At 45.1% G+C, this 15,910-nt stretch overlaps 1 protein-coding gene across 1 annotated transcript in view; it reads right to left on the bottom strand.

Annotated features, from left to right (window-relative positions):
* Positions 1 to 2,698: 2,698 nt before the first annotated feature.
* The window catches only part of E2F7 (E2F transcription factor 7), a gene marked incomplete at both ends in the record, with an annotated part of 35,715 nt that continues 22,503 nt past the window's right edge, over positions 2,699 to 15,910 (bottom strand). The window contains 6 exons of the mRNA XM_081084981.1: positions 2,699 to 2,869; positions 4,180 to 4,601; positions 6,490 to 6,745; positions 7,838 to 8,342; positions 11,790 to 11,859; positions 12,349 to 12,534. Coding sequence (XP_080941107.1) covers positions 2,699 to 2,869; positions 4,180 to 4,601; positions 6,490 to 6,745; positions 7,838 to 8,342; positions 11,790 to 11,859; positions 12,349 to 12,534 — 1,610 coding nt within the window. The remainder of the gene's footprint in view (positions 2,870 to 4,179; positions 4,602 to 6,489; positions 6,746 to 7,837; positions 8,343 to 11,789; positions 11,860 to 12,348; positions 12,535 to 15,910) is intronic.

Below are 15,910 nucleotides of genomic sequence, written 5' to 3'. Positions count from 1 at the left end.
GCAGTAAGCAGCAATAAAATGAACACCTACATACAACTAGCAGTGCAATAAGATAAGCAGAAAGCAGCTTCACCTGGAAAGAAAAAGTGATTTACATACAGAAATAGCACCTTACAAAAAGGAATTGAGACATGTAAACGTGGTAGGCCGATTCAAGTATAAAAGTTATACCCCCAACTCTTGTACCAGAATGAAAGGGTTTCACAAACCCTGGACAGTGTAGGGCACACACCCTCCTCAGTGCCAACTCAGAGCTGCATTTCCTTAGTAGGATCACCAATGATTGTTTTTTTCTTTTACTAAATCATACAATGACAGACTCAAGATTGCCACTGCTGCGTCACGGCCCCAAACACCCAAGTCCAGCTCAGCAGCGTCACTGAGTTGGTGGCTCTGTAAGAAACAGACGCCTCATCAGGACAGAAACCGCCATGCGTTGTTTCCACACGTCACACAGCCACCTTGTGACGTGGGTACTGAATACAAAAGGCACCTGTTCTTAGTTTTCTATCGCTAAGTACGGTCACAGAATCGTGATAGTCCCACTTATGGGGTTACTTCCTAACACCCCTCAAGAACTGTGAATTTTCCGAGGTTTATGTGGTTATATCATGAACAGAATTTTTTTTTAAAAAAGATAGTAAAGTTACAGTGAGGAACATCTAAGGACAGAGGAGATAATCAGTCTGTGTTTTGATTTAAATGCAGACCTCTTGAGTGAAAATATTTGGGGAGAGTCTCCAGCAGGGCAGCTCTGACCTGCATCCCCCTGTGCAGGTGTATATCCGAGTCCTGAAAAGGGCCTGTTTTCATTTGTTCCGATAGGGATCCCATCATATTCGTTCAAGGTAATCATTACCATGCAATGGTGGATGACTGAACATTTTTATCTGTTGAACTCCAGAGAAGGTTGTAAAAAAGGGGAAAAATAGCATCTTGTAAACTTTAAAAGTTTAGTGTTAGTAAAATTTTATATGGTAGCAAATTTACTTATTCTAACTACCTACTTTTAGTTAAAAAAAAAATCTTATGGGGGTATTAAGGCTAATAATATCCGGTAGTTAATATAAAGCTACTTTACACAGACTCCCAGAGTCTCTTAAATTAATATTTTTATTCTTTCATATAACATTTTATTGGATCCAAAAATAAAAATAAAATAAAACCCTAAACCAAGACTCCAAATCCAAGATAGAAATTTAAAAAAAGAGAAAGGAATGAAGAAAGAGGAAGGGAAGGACCCATTTATTCTGAAGAAACAGGAGTGAGGTTAAGATCAATAAATTTAGGCATACAAAGATCTCGTCTGGCTATGTACCGAAGCCCTGGGTTGACAAAGGGAGACTGCATGACAGCTTCCCGAATTGCAGTCACGCTGAACTATAAGCTCCTGCTTTCACCTGCTTGCTCTTCTGTCCTCTGAACATAACTCTGGTTTGAATGCTCTTGGGTACTCAACAACCTGTGTCCACTTTCCTCTCATCCTTCCAAACTGAAGACAAAACGTAAAGGAAAAAATAATCACCTATTGTCCTATTATCAGTTTCTACATTAATTCTTCAGAATTCAACCAAAAGGTCCTATTCAGATTCCAATTTCCCATACAATTACTTCCCACCCCCCTAATTTACTCAATGAACAGCAATTGTTAGAAGGCATCCAGACCTGACATTTAACATTTAAATAAAAAAAAAAAAAAGAACCCCACAGGGGCATGTAGTGAAGGACAGCGAACACAGAAAGGTTTGTGTTTTTTTTTTTTGGTCCATAGTTAACTGAGAAGCAGCGGTTCGGCCGCTGTAGTTCATCGGAGCTCTTGTGCCCAGACAGGGTTAGCACATCCGTTGTAGCAAGGTGTGCCATTCACAGTTATTTTGGTCTTGACGTTCTGTCATGTGTACCAACATTATCCACATTATCTCTAAGTTGTAAAGTAAGTGAAGGGCAATTTATATGGGGAAAGCACAAACATTCAAGTCGTCACACCCTGAAGAGCATGTTTTGCTGTACAGTGGGGCCTTGACTTACGAGTTTAATTCGTTCGGAGATCGAGCTCATTAAGGAGCTCGTTAACTCAAATTACTCTATCAACTCAATGCAAAAAATCGGCTGAGAGACAGCTGGTGTCTCAAAAAACTCGTTAGCCGGGACACTCGTAAGTCAAGGCCCCACTGTACTTGTAAACTTTTTGCACTAAGTCCCATTCCGGGAACACAATAAATAACACGGTAGGATTCACAGCTGACGCTGTCTTCCTGATGAAGCCTAGAAGCCTTAGCTTTTTAATCTGCAGGAAGGCTCTCTCACCACAGATCTATTCAGGGCGAGTGGAAAGACACATCAGGGACATTCACCCTGGCTAAGTGCTGGACAGGCCCCACCTTTAGGAAAACCACAGGCTCCAGTAGCCTGTTCCGATCTACTTCGAGCAAATAGAGAATTCTTGGAGCAGAACCACAAGTCAGCGGGCGCTTTCCCTGCGACACCAGGCACAGAGTCTGGGCGCTAACTGGTACTAAACGCGCAATTAGTAACAATGACTTTCAGGAGAATAGACGGTGATGGGAAGTTAACGTGAGGACCGGAGGGTGAAAGGTGCGATGGCGTGCATTCTGCTTCGCTCCAGCGCCAGGACCTGACCTGTGACAGGCAGGGAAGCTCGGGCGGTCTGAGGCACGCCATCAGGCAGAGCACCCGGCTAGTGGGCACTGCCGCTGGGTATTTCAAGTCTCCGCTGCGCCGAGCTGGCGCTTTGCGACTGCTTGCTCTCTCTTCTCCTAAGGACCCGGTCTCCAAGGCTGCCGGGTGTCTTGAAGAATGTCTCGCAATGTGTGTGTCGGGTGCTCTTGGGGGTCCCTGGAGTTGGGGACTACAAAAGAAAAACAGAGTAAATAAAAGCAGAAGGGAAGTCAAATTGTTCTCGTCTCTAAACTGGAAGTCCTGTGTCATTATGGTCCCTCAGCAGGCGGTCCCTCCTCTTGGCTTTTCTATCACATTCACGCGACTTATCTCCTCAACACTTATCACAATTGGGAATTAACTTATCTTGTGTGCAGAAAGGCAGTCTAACAAAGAATTTATAAGCGTGGCACCTGGAGCCAGGGTCTGGGCTCTGCCATAATTAGCTGTGTGACCTTGGGCAAATGATTTAACCAGTATGTCCCCCAGTTTCTTCATCCATACAACGGGGATGATAAAAGTACCGACTTTAGAGGTTGTAAAAACTGAACAATAAAATACTGATAAGGTACTTTAGAGCATGCCAAGCAAACAGTAAGTATGTGTTTCTTGGCTCTTTTTGTTTATTGATATTTATCCTCTCCTGTTAAATGTTAAACATTTATCCCCTGAACAAGCTCTAGGAGGGCAGGACTATTATCCTGTTTACTGTTAAACCCTCACTGCCTAGGTCCGTGCCTGGCACATAACTGGTGATCAAAAAGTATATGTTATGTTGTAATAGCCTTGTTTAAAAACTACCATGTTTATTTCAACGTCTACTAAACTTCTGAGCCTCTGAATAACATGTTTAAAATATTTTTTTGCTGCAACATAACTCTTTCTTTTGGAGAGAAAGCACTCTGGAAAAATGCTTAATGCATGAAAGGAATTCAACAAATACTTATTGACTAAAGTATAAATGGAGTTTGGGGGAGAAATATAGTTTGATTAATTTATATTAATCATATACACTTATATATGTACATTTGCCTCTATTCTGAGTGTGTATGCATATAGATGCCTCCTAAACACTGCATTTTAAGAAATGACAGGTGCTAAAAATCTTTGTGTCAGTATCAAGACTTCCGAAGTTTCTCTTGTTTCTGCACGATTAAAATTCAGGGTGGTCTCCTTTATGGACCTAAATAAAGAAATGAAAACTTGGAGAATCTGAACATTCAGCATTCATCAAAAATTTACCTGAACTAAGCCTAAAATAATTTCCTCTAATTAAAAACAAGTAAGAAACATTTTTGTCTTTAAAGCATGGATCTCCCGCCATAGGCCTTTGTACTTTATAAGCAGGTAATGGGGTCTGTAGGGGAAGCTGGGAGAACCTCACCCGGAGCCGCTGCCCTGCAGTCAGGTGACTAAAACCAAAGCTGGTGAGATGCAGGCACCCCCGTCCCAGAGCGATGAGCCTTCTTGTGCAAACGGAAACAAAACTTCAGGACTCACCTGCTGTAATTTCACCACAGAGCCTGGGTGTCCTTCGTACACTGGGGATGTGGGCTGGGTGGCGTTGTGGGGTCTGGACATCACTGGACTCTGGTTACGTGAGTGGGGACCCTGAAGCTGAGGGTCTGCCGGAGAGAGTGTCGAGGAGTTTGGGTTAACCAGGGCTGCAGGGCCGATGAGAAGATGAGGCGTTGATCCGAGGCCTGGCAAGCGGAAATTCCCAGGTCCCATGTTTGGGACAGTGCCAGGAGCAGGGGAAACCGGCCCAGCCATTGTGGGAGAGTAGAGAACAGGAAATGGGCCCAGTGTCGACGATGGTAAGACCACGCAAGGGACACCAAGGGGTGGCAGCTGACCCGAAGGTGGTCTCATAGCATGAGGGGTCTGGCTACCAGGTAAGAGCACATTGAGACCATTTAATCCTGAAACAAGCAGAACAAGGCAGAAGTCAGCATGAAGGTCCCATTCAAGCTCAAATTCCTCAGGGCACTTGCAAATGGGAGCCCCCAGTAAATCAACCCCACCTGAGCAGTCAGCCCCTCCCCTGTGCCCTCCCAGCCCCTTCCCTGTGCTCTCCCAGCTGGCACTGCCTCTTTGCAGCAGCAGCTCTGGCTGAAACCCCCCATATTTCTGTGTGAGAACTGGGTGGATGCCTGTGTCTCCCGAGGGGGATTTCAATGTGAACACCACTGCACTGAAATGGAGGAGGAATGGAACTTGGATGGGAAAAACTGTATCTTTACTTCTATGACCTGTAGCTGAAATTTATATTTCTCTCAGTTAAGATCATGGGCAACACATCACAACAGTGTTACTACTACCTTGACTTTGTCACTAGAACAAACACAGATATATTCACAGAACATTACAGCTATGGCAGATTTCTGAAGACTGTTACGCTCATCACAATTTTGAAATTATGAGAGTATTGGATTTTTTGTCACATTTTTATTACTATAATTAAAAAACATTTTTCTAACTGTATCTATAATAATAAAAGCATAATATGCTAATTAGACCGGACAGCTGAACGACCTTTCGGACATCCTTCCGGGTGACCTTCCGGATGAAGCCGGGGCTGTGAGGGCCGAGCCGCTTGCAGGAATTTTGTGCACCAGGCCTCTAGTTTCCATATAATTGGCTTCCTTTATAATCCCTGTGTTCTGTGCACTTGTAAGTGTGCTGAGGAGGAATCCCTGGGCTGTACTACAGAGGCAAAGGGCCATGGCCGTGTCTGGGTTTTGTTCAATATATCTGTAACACTGGGAATCATGTTTAAACTCTCACAAAATACTTGCTAAAGGAATAAAGAATATCTTCTAGAGGAGTGAATAATAACCAGTTCCTACCTACCTGTGAAGTGAACAAGGACTTGAGGAAAATCAATTTAAGTCTCTTTCCATCCAGAGCAGCTTCATGTACTCTGTGCATATCTAAATTAGGTGTCTATTATATTTCAGCTTTACTTCAAAATGGTAACAGCATTTATTGAGTCTTACTAAGTGTCAGACACTATTATTCTAAATGCTTCAGATGTATTCTCATTGAACTGAATTTTCACAGCACCCCTCCCCCCGGGAAGCAGGTGCTGTTGTGATTGCCGTTTTACCAATGAGGGTGGCTGCAGACAACAGGGGGCTTTCACACCCAGCCCTTCTGCTGCAGCCCTGCCACCTGACCAGTCACAGGTTCGTCCCTCTGGACATTCAAGAGATCAGCACACAGTGGCCAACTGGCTCATACTGTCACACTGAACCAAAGCCAGACTCAGCCGAATTATAAAAAAGAATCATTTTTTGAATTTGTTGTGCCTTTTAAAATTTTAAATCCTCACCCAACGATATGTTTTTTATTGATTTTAGAGAGAAGAGGGAGAGAGAGAAACATCGATGTGAAAGAGAAACATTGATTAGTTGCCTCCTGTAGGTACCCCAACCAGGGATCGAACCCACAACCTAGGTATGTGCCCTGACCAGAAATGGAACCCACAACCTTTTGGTATATGGGACAAGGCTCCAACCAACTGAGCCACTTGGTCAGGGCTATTGTGCTTTTTTAGCAAATAAAGTTTAATACATTTTTTTAAAAAAATCACTTGCGTAATTATTTTCCCATTAACCTGGAGGTTGGCAAAAGTCTAAGCAGCCTCTCCCTTCGTTTCATCCGTGGAGGAAACAAGAGGGCTGAGAGTAAAATGACTCGGAAGCTCATCAATGAACTGCTTTGGTCAGGTGACATGGAACAAGATTTAAAAATCCAACTGATTGTCAATTACCCCAGGGGCCTTCGGGACATGACAACATCCCTTACCGGCTGGTGGCTGCACGTAAAGACACTGCAGCAAAGAGGGCTCGGTGGTGCCTTCATTTTCTTGCAAAGGCTTTTCAGTCTCTATGTTCCTTGGAAGACTTCCCCACTCAGAAGAAACGAAGCCATGTGCTGGAGCCTTTCCCCAAACGCCCCTTGCAGCAGGCAGGTGGCTATTCCAGGGCATGTCTTCAAGGGACACGGACGCCCTGTTACCCCGCATCTTGGGAGAGGCAACATCTGAGGAATCTGCGGATTTCTAAGCACAACCAAACCAGGAACCAGAAAAGCAAGTCAAAATCCCAGCAGCAAATCTTAATAACAGCTTTACCAAAACAACCACCACAGAACAGGAAGGTCAAACACAGCTGTGCACAACAGTGACTTGTGTATGTCTGTTGTCTCAGGCACATTTTAGGAATGGCCTGAAAATCAGCGTCACGTCTCAAGCATAGACATGGTGGAGATTTTCATAAACGGGAAAACGGGCCATGATGTTCAGATTGTGCAATATGTTTCTGAGCTGCCGGCACAGAAAGGGTGATGATACCACAGTCTTTGAGGGGCCTGATAAGAATTGCGGGGAGGCCCAACGCTGTCTTGTTTATCTAAGGCACATACCAATCAGTCCTTCATTTCTGTTCTGCAACCCACACTACATACACACTTAGGAAAATTCGCCCCGGCAGCAGAAAGGGCCTTAATTAATGAACTGATTCCCATGAAGGGTACCCAGCTAACCCACTACAACCCGCTGCAATGCCAGTGCTCCTGCTGTCTGCGAGTCTCACTGGTCACGCCTCATCAACCTCTGCATGGCCACTAAGCCAGAGACGTGGACAGCTCCTGTGTTTGCTCCTTTCACTTTGTGGGCAGGGAGACGGGATCTCTGGGCAGAGATGAAAACTGACCAAGCACAGGCTCTGAAAGTGAAGTAGCGTCCACATTCCTGACTCTGGAACTTAGCTGAGTCCTGGATTGAGACGGTTTGATGATCTCAATGTATTTAAAACAAAAGGACGGCAACAAGACCGGGAGGAAATATACAGGCGTGTGAACAGTGATGGCCTCTGTGTGGTGGCATTATGGGTAGAACTTTTCTTTAAACGTTTTGTCATTTTATACAAAGTGTGACTTTTATAAAAATCACTTACTTTTCTTATAGTACTACTTTACGGCAAGCCTTTTGGGGAAAGCTAGTTCAGGCCTTAAATATGCAAGTGGCCCATGAAATAGCCCCTATTCCAGACTCAGTAGCTTATTAACCTCGGTGTGTCCTCATTAGGAAGAAGCTCCCGTAACAGGACGTCCCTGAACACACCCACCCAAGAATCCACCGGGACGCCCTTACCTTGGGCATGACCAGGGACAGAGGGCCGTCTTCGTAGCCCCTGCTTTGTCTTTTAGCGGCCGGCTCCTCCACCTCCTCCTCCGGCAGCTGCCTCTCCTCACCCAGGCGCTTCTGGGCTGCAGGTGTGGACCACAGCGCTGGGGCTGAGGCCTCTGAGCCTCTGCTGTCCCTCTCGGACCCGGGCTCCGGGGGCGGTCCCTCCTGCAGGCTCCCGCACAGCATGAACAGAGAGGTGGAGGGCACGTACAGCAGGGGCTGGCTGGCCAGCAGGCCTGGCTTCAGGCTCTCCACGTCTGAGGCCGCAGAAGCGAGGGAGACACCTACTTGTCTATTCAGACCATTCTGTGTGGAGAAGGCCTGCAAGTCCGTCTGAGGCACGGAAAACACCTGGTGGACTAAAGGATTGACACAGTATTCTGAGTCCACAGGGTGGACAGGGAAAGGAGCGGCGGGGTCCAGGCTGCTGGATGGAAGCGTCACCCCCTCCCCGTCCAAAGCTTTGCCCCTGTAATAAAAAGAAACAACAGGAACCACTGAGTTACCACATTCTACCAACTCCCGACTCTACTTTTCTGAAGGAACGCACCAAAGCAAGAGTGGGGAATACTGCTCGGTTGTTAAAGAGTATTCCCTGAACACACATTAGGTAACCTAACCGCAGAGGCGACGACCAGGTATAACCAGGATGGACGGTTGATGGGGAGGAAGGAGAGCTGATGGCTGATGGGGGAGTCACTCTGGGAGGATCTCAGTTTAGAGCTAACACTGGCCCCTCAACTGCCTCTTCCACATCTAATAGTTATCAGTTACCCAGCAGGTACCCCTTACCAGGCACATGGGTACTACAATAATTAGCATAACGTTATAATACTTTACACAATTATAATAATACTACGGGCCCGGTGCACGAAGATTCGTGCACGGTGGAGGGGGTGTGGGGGTCCCTCAGCCTGACCTGCACCCTCTCCAATCTGGGAGCCCTCTCCAATCCGGTAGTTTCTGTCTGTCTTTGCAATCATATGAGCGAATTGTCTGAGACCCCAACCCAGTTTGGTTTGTTGCTCACAGAATAATGGAGGCATTTTTTTTCCTTTGCTTCATTGGTGGAGATTTCCTAGAAGTTTTAGGAACTTCCCTTTAATTTTTCCTAGAAACTCTGATTTTACTTATGTCTCTCACCTTTGCTTTCCCTCCATCCCCCACCACTACAGTAACTTGCTCCAGGCTCACTTTGGTCTAGTGCAGGGGTGGGCAAACTTTTTGACTCGAGGGCCACAATGGGCTCTTAAACTGGACCGGAGGGCCGGAACAAAAGCATGGATGGAGTGTTTGTGTGAACTAATATAAATTCAAAGTCAACATCATTACATAAAAGGGTTCGGTCTTTTTTTTTTTTAGTTTTATTCATTTCAAACGGGCCGAATCCGGCCCGCGGGCCGTAGTTTGCCCACGGCTGGTCTAGTGTCTAGGACAGTGGTTCTCAACCTTCTGGCCCTTTAAATACAGTTCCTCATGTTGTGACCCAACTATAAAATTATTTTCGTTGCTACTTCATAACTTTAATGTTGCTACTGTTATGAATCGTAATGTAAATATCTGATATGCAGGATGGTCTTAGGCGACCCCTGTGAAAGGGTCATTCGACAGCCAAAGGGGTCGCAACCCACAGGTTGAGAACTGCTGGTCTAGGAGATTGGTCTGCCACCTGAACTACGATTCCCAGCATCCCTGGTGCCCCCTGAGCTCTGGGCTTCTGCTTCCGGTCCTGGGGCTGCCATCAGAACTACTATTCCCAGAATTCCTGGTGCTCCCTGCACTGGGAGCGACGGAGGGAGCCACAGCCCCCCAAGCCTCCGGTTCTCCTGCTCTGCTCTCCGCCCAGCGACCGAGGGAACCATGTCCCCCCAAGCTGCCAGCTCTCCACTTCTGCTCTCTGCCCGGCACCTGTGTATGCAAATTAACCCGCCATCTTTGTCAGGTTAATATGCATATCCAATCCTGATTGGCTGGTGAGCATAGCGAAGGGATGGTCAATTTACATGTTTCTCTTTTATTATATAGGATTAGTCACCACTCTCATCCCCCCTCTTCCCCCCTCCCTGTTTACTAGGGAACAAAACTGAGGGCCAGAGGGTAAGCAGTCTGCCAAAGGTCACCCAGAGGGGCCTCTTGCTCAGTCACCGTGAGAGATCCGGGCTGCTTAAGAGACTGGACCAACTTCGATTTCAAGGATACATCCCATTCATCTCAAATCCTCTGTGAGACAAATGAAGTGGGCAGTGAGTGAGGAAATACACTTATCTACAAAATTATTCTTTTCTGTCATTCTTGTCCCATTCTGCTCAGTATTACTATAGACTTTTTAGGCAACGCATTCAAAATCAAGGCCCATCAATATGTGAGATTATAAACATTATCTGGCCTTTTATACAGAAAAATTTCCAAATACTAAAAAACAAAATGTTTATATGTTCAGTATATTTTTGGAAATAGATGAGGAAACTCCTTTAGAAACCAGTAAAGAGAACAGGGATTTCTGACTACCTTTTTGATGGAATCACTGAGACCTGGGTTGCCCATAATCTCATTGTCCACTGTGCTGCTGGGAATAAAATGGAGTGCTCCAGGCTGCAGGGCTGAGTGACTCAACCACAGCCCCCTCTGAATAAGCAATCACTATTACTCAGCTCTGTGTCCACTGAGCACATCACCCACCTTCCTATGCCCAGCTGTCTCCTGTCAATCTTTCCATCTCCACCGCTGTCACCATCATCTGAGAACCACGTGTTTCTGCAATGCCTCCTCCTGCTCTGGTAGGTCCTCCTGACTCACCGTTTACACTGCTTTCCACCTCTGGCTGCGCCAGCTCAGGCCTGCACCACAGAATTGCTGCAAAGGCTCTGCTCTGTGATCTGCTCACCTAGAGGGCATTCTCTACTTCCAATCCCACCTGCTTAAAGCAGCCAGAATGGTCTTCCCTGGTGAATCTGCAATAGTCTGCACCATCTGTCTCCTAAATCCAAACCCTTCTACCTGGCTTTCAAAGCTTTTTGCCAACTTGGCCTACTTACCTCCAACACCCTAAGCTCTTCTTCTGAATGGTGTTTCCTTTCACTATCCTATTTGGGTAAATCATTATCATTAATCAGCTTTCTGTCCCTCCACTCCCTGACCCTTGCCTCAGAATCTGTTTCTTCCCACATCAGTCATTAAAAATGCCTCTTGTTCCTACTTTAGCATTTCCTCTGATAATATGTGACTGCTGTAAAAGGAGAATAACAGTACCAACCTCAAAAGATTGTTATGACTAGCCCTGGCCAGTGGTTAGAGTGTCGGCCCATGCACCAAAGGGTCATAGGTTCAATTACTGGTCAAGGGCACATAAATGGGTTGCAGGTTCAGTCCCCAGCCCTGGTTGGGGCGCGTGCAGGAGGCAACCGATTGATGTTTCTCTCACACCGATGTTTCTCTCCACCCCCAGCCCCCCGCTTCCTTCTATTCTCTCTCTAAAAAAATCAATGGAAAAAATATCCTCAGGTAATGACTTAAAAAAAAGATTGTTATGATTAGATGAATTAATATACATAAAACTTTCGGATAAGTAACTGGCAGTCACATGTTACAATGATGACAAAGTGATTCATGGACTATGATGTATCATTTTTCAGTGTCACACTAGTAGTGATTTGTCTTTTGGGGGGCATTTGTTTAATTTTTTTCCCTATAAGCTTTCATAGCTCAGGGGATAATTTTTTGTACTTCTGTGTTCCTGATGCTATATCATGCACACTGTTTTGCATAAAGGGAAAACTTACAAACTTTTTAATAAACAAATGGCTGACTTATGAGCAAGATTGCTAAAAGTTATCTTTGGGAGGGTGGCATTTCAATTTAGTCCAAGTTAACATTCGGAAATAGAGAAGAATACACCTGGAGTTTTTAAAAGACTTACTGTGGCTTGTCTTCTATTTGCTGTTGGTAAATAGCTGCCAGACTTCCAATTTCTAGGAAGCCACCTGGTCCTATAAAAGAAAAGGAAGGTCTCAGAAATACAGCAAGGGATGTATACCTACCAGTTTTTTATAGCAGGACACATTTTCACATCTCAGGAACTCTAAGACTATCTCAAGTCTATTCTGGTTTTGATTTAAAGACAGACATTTTGAAAAGCTAGCTGTTACTGGTAAATTCAGGTCTCATCGAGAATTGGGAAGAAAAACAAAACAAATGTTGCTTTGTAAGTCGGATACATTTTTGAGATGCATCAAACAGGCCATCCGTGGCAAGCTAATTGATCTTCCAGGCTGACTAGGATCAATATCAAGGAATAGGCCCATGGTCACACCCTGTGAAGTCACCAACTCTCTACCCCCAATAGCTGTCCCACTTCAGGGTAGTGAAAAAGCAGGCAGGGCCTAGAGAGGTGACTGGATTTAAAGTGCCAGCGCGTGGATAAGGCCACGATGACATGGGCTGACGGAGTCCAGGGTTCAGCAAAGGCAGGTAGATACCTTGTTCTTCCCTGGAAGGGCTGCTGGGTCCCGAGTTCACTTTCCTGTGACTCCTCTCAGAAGCTGGAACTCTGTTGAAGGAGCCACGTCGAGCCAGCTTCTGTGCGGCACAGACGTGAACTTTGCTGTACGTTTCACTTTTCAGTTCTGGTAAGACAGATGCAGCAACATCCACCAGTTCTTCATCTACAGACACGGAAGATTTGGCAGTGCTGTTACACAGCTATCATTCCGGATAACTTTACCTTTTTAAGATATGGCTTGGAAAGCCTATCATTGTAATGGAGCTACCCTATCAATGAGAAACTCAGACACTCCAAGGAATTATACGAGCCTGTCTCAAACCCCAATTTCTTCTGCTGTACAATTCTTTTTAAGTTAGTGGAGGACTATAATGTGAGACTAACTCCATATATGTTCTAAAATTACCTAAACTGCAATAAAAGTAGAGCAAGATGTTTTTCACCCCAAAATAGAAGGGACCTAACATTTTAGATACTTTCTTTGGGCAGAGTATCAAAGCGAAGCCCAGCTATGCTCAGCTCAACGTGCATATTTTGAGGTTTTTAACAGTAATTGAAATCAGTCTCTTACGCCATAACCCTAAGGCAATACATATAAAAATTTCTGGATTCTATTGCTTTATTATTTCTTATGCAGTAGGAGGCTCTGTTACCCAGTGACCAAGGGAATAAGGTCAACAGAAACCTCATAGTTGAAACGCTGCAGAATAGTAAGGATAATAAAGGGCTGGGCCCGAGGGGCCCATTTTATGCTTCAAGGAACCGGTATGAAGTCAGGACAGAATTTCTACATAGAACCAGGCCTGTATTTCTAGGTAGAAACAGTCCCCACTGCTGTTGCTCAGACAGTTATTCCTACCCTGCTCTTCTGTGCTGTTTATTTCGGAGCTCAAAGCATGCCCATTTTAATAAGGCTGATTAAACAGACGGAAAGGTCCAGCCACACTTACAGTCTCTAAAACACACAAACATTGAAAAAGCAAATCACCTTTATGGGTTTCTATTTCTTATAACAAAAACACAGTAAATGTTCTTTTTAGAAATTCAGAAATTACAGAATCAAAAAGAAAAAAATGGGTCAAGACAATAACAGGGATCAGAGTTCCCCTCCTTCCTGAAACAAAACATTGGACAATATATATAAATCAACCAGTGGCTCTCACGACACTGAACATCAGGACATGAAAGACAATGATCCTTTAGAGCCAGGAATCAAGTGAGGTGAGCTCCATGACTGCCCCAATTCACTGCCTGGAGACTGTTTCCAGGTTGGGGTGCAGAGAGGGGGACCTTGAGAGAGCCTGGAAGTCTCTCCAGGTTGAGGATGGAGCTGGGAGGCCAGGAAAGCCAAGGCAGCTGGAGTTTGCATGGCAGAATATTAGAGGAGAGCCATACAGGAGAATGCTGGAGATGGGTGGAAGGTGCCCCTCGGGTACTCAGTGGAGTACTCACACAGGTGAGAAAACTACCCAAGGCCAGAGGGAAAGAACCACTCAAAAGGAGCAGAAGGAATACAGTGTTGTTTCAACAGTGGGGACAATGTACATGCATATATATATGTTTTAATCCTCACCCGAGGATATTTTGTCATTGCTTTTTAGAGAGAGTAGAAGAGAGAGGGAAAGACAGAGAGATATCGATGTGAGAGAAATACATCAATCGGTTGCCTCCTGCATGACCCCCCGACTAGGGCCTCGGCTGGGGAGGAGCCTGCAACTGAGGTATGTGCCCTTGACTGGAATAGAACCTGGGACCCTTTGGTCTGCGGGCCAATGCTCTACCTACTGAGCCAAACTGGCTAGGGCCACATGCATATTCATTGTAGCTTTATTTGTAACAGCCAAAAAATGGAAATAATACAAATGTCCATCAACATGTAAATGATTGAAGAATGATATAGCCATACAATGGAATACTTCTTAGCAATAAAAGGAAAAAACTACTGATAAATGCTACTACATGATTAATCTCAAAATAATTATGCCAAGTGAAAGAAGCCTGATAAAGAGTATAGGAGGTACAGCCTGTTCTTGTTGTTTGTGGTTCTCATGTTCTGTAAAGTGAGCAGGAACAATTAATTAGCAAACACTGAAGCACTGCTCCTAGAGGAAATACAGGGTTAGGTTCCTGCATGCTTCTGGTCACAACATTTTTGTCAACTGATCTACACATAACCCTGTTTTATGTGTTTCTGTTTAAAGACATCTTATTTAATACATATTGTTGATCCATCAGTTCTGAACTCATAGCAAACAGCACTAGAACTCATGTCTCAATGAAGGTCCTCTAACATGTATTTTCTCTGTAAGGTACATCACTTAGAAACACTAGACAATGCTTCAGCATGACACTAGGGCACCATTTCAAACAGCGAAATCACCAACTCCAAGCACACAACTGTGAAACATGGCATTAAAAGGACCACCAAAAGGACACTTGTTTATAGTATGAGAGCTGAAACAAGGCAGAGCACTGTCCAGCTTGACCTCAGTTGGCAACTCAAACTTTCTGCCACTCTCTGCATATCTGTGAACAACTTAGAAAATGCTGCATTACTTTTGGAGTGACAAATTTGAGTAGATAAATTTGCAAATATGGAATCCAATATAATAAAAGGCTAATATGCAAACAGACCAAACGGCAGAACGACTGGTCACTATGACATGCACTGACCACCAGGGGGCAGAAGCTCAATGCAGGACCTGCCCCCTGGTGGTCACTCATGGCTCATGGCTGGCAAGCGCAGCGGTGGGAGCTTCTCTCGCCTCCGCAGCAGTGCTAAGGACCCCCCCTTGGGGGATGTCCAACTGCCAGCTTAGGCCCATTCCCTGAGGGGACATCCCCTGAGGGGTCCCAGACTACAAGAGGGTGCAGGCCAGGTTGAGGGACCCCCCTCCCCCAGTGCATGAATGTCATGCACCGGGCCTCTAGTCAGTGAATAATGACTGTAGGTGACTCACTGATAAAATTTTTTATAAAATACAAACAAATCTGGAGTGAAAGAAAGCAGATCAGGGGCTTCCCCTGGGGAGAGAGGAGGGGAGGAAGGAAGGAAGTTTGAAGGGACAGAAGAGACTCTGAAGGGTGATGGGCTCACTGTCTTGACTGCGGTGATTATTTCACAGATGCAGACGATGCAAAAGCTTATCACATTGTAACTTTAACCACATTCCACTTATAATGTGCCATGATACCTCAATAAAGCTGTTAAAGGAAGAAAAGCCATGACGGTGGAAAGGGAGACAGGAAAGAGACATCTACGAAGTTTAATTGAGAGGCACTGCTAATCAAGGAGTGAATTAAGGGATCAAAGGTAACTCGATGTTCCAAATCTGACAGCTGGGCGGATGATGAGGATATCAGTAGAAAATAGGGAATGCAGAACGAGGATCACATTTCTGAGGGTAGGTAAGCAGCTACTTTTGAGGTTCCTGACCTAGTTCCAAGCCCTCTTTCCCTCCTCAGATCAGAGCTCCCCCCAGTTGCTGTCCCACTGGTTATGCAAATACATGAACTCATTTTCTCAACTCCAGCTCATT

This window comes from Myotis nattereri (assembly GCF_964212035.1).
Source record: "Myotis nattereri genome assembly, chromosome: 2".
Classification (NCBI taxonomy): domain Eukaryota; kingdom Metazoa; phylum Chordata; class Mammalia; order Chiroptera; family Vespertilionidae; genus Myotis; species Myotis nattereri.
The sequence above is the reverse complement of the archived record's forward strand: the minus strand, read 5'-3'. Positions and strand labels throughout refer to the sequence as shown.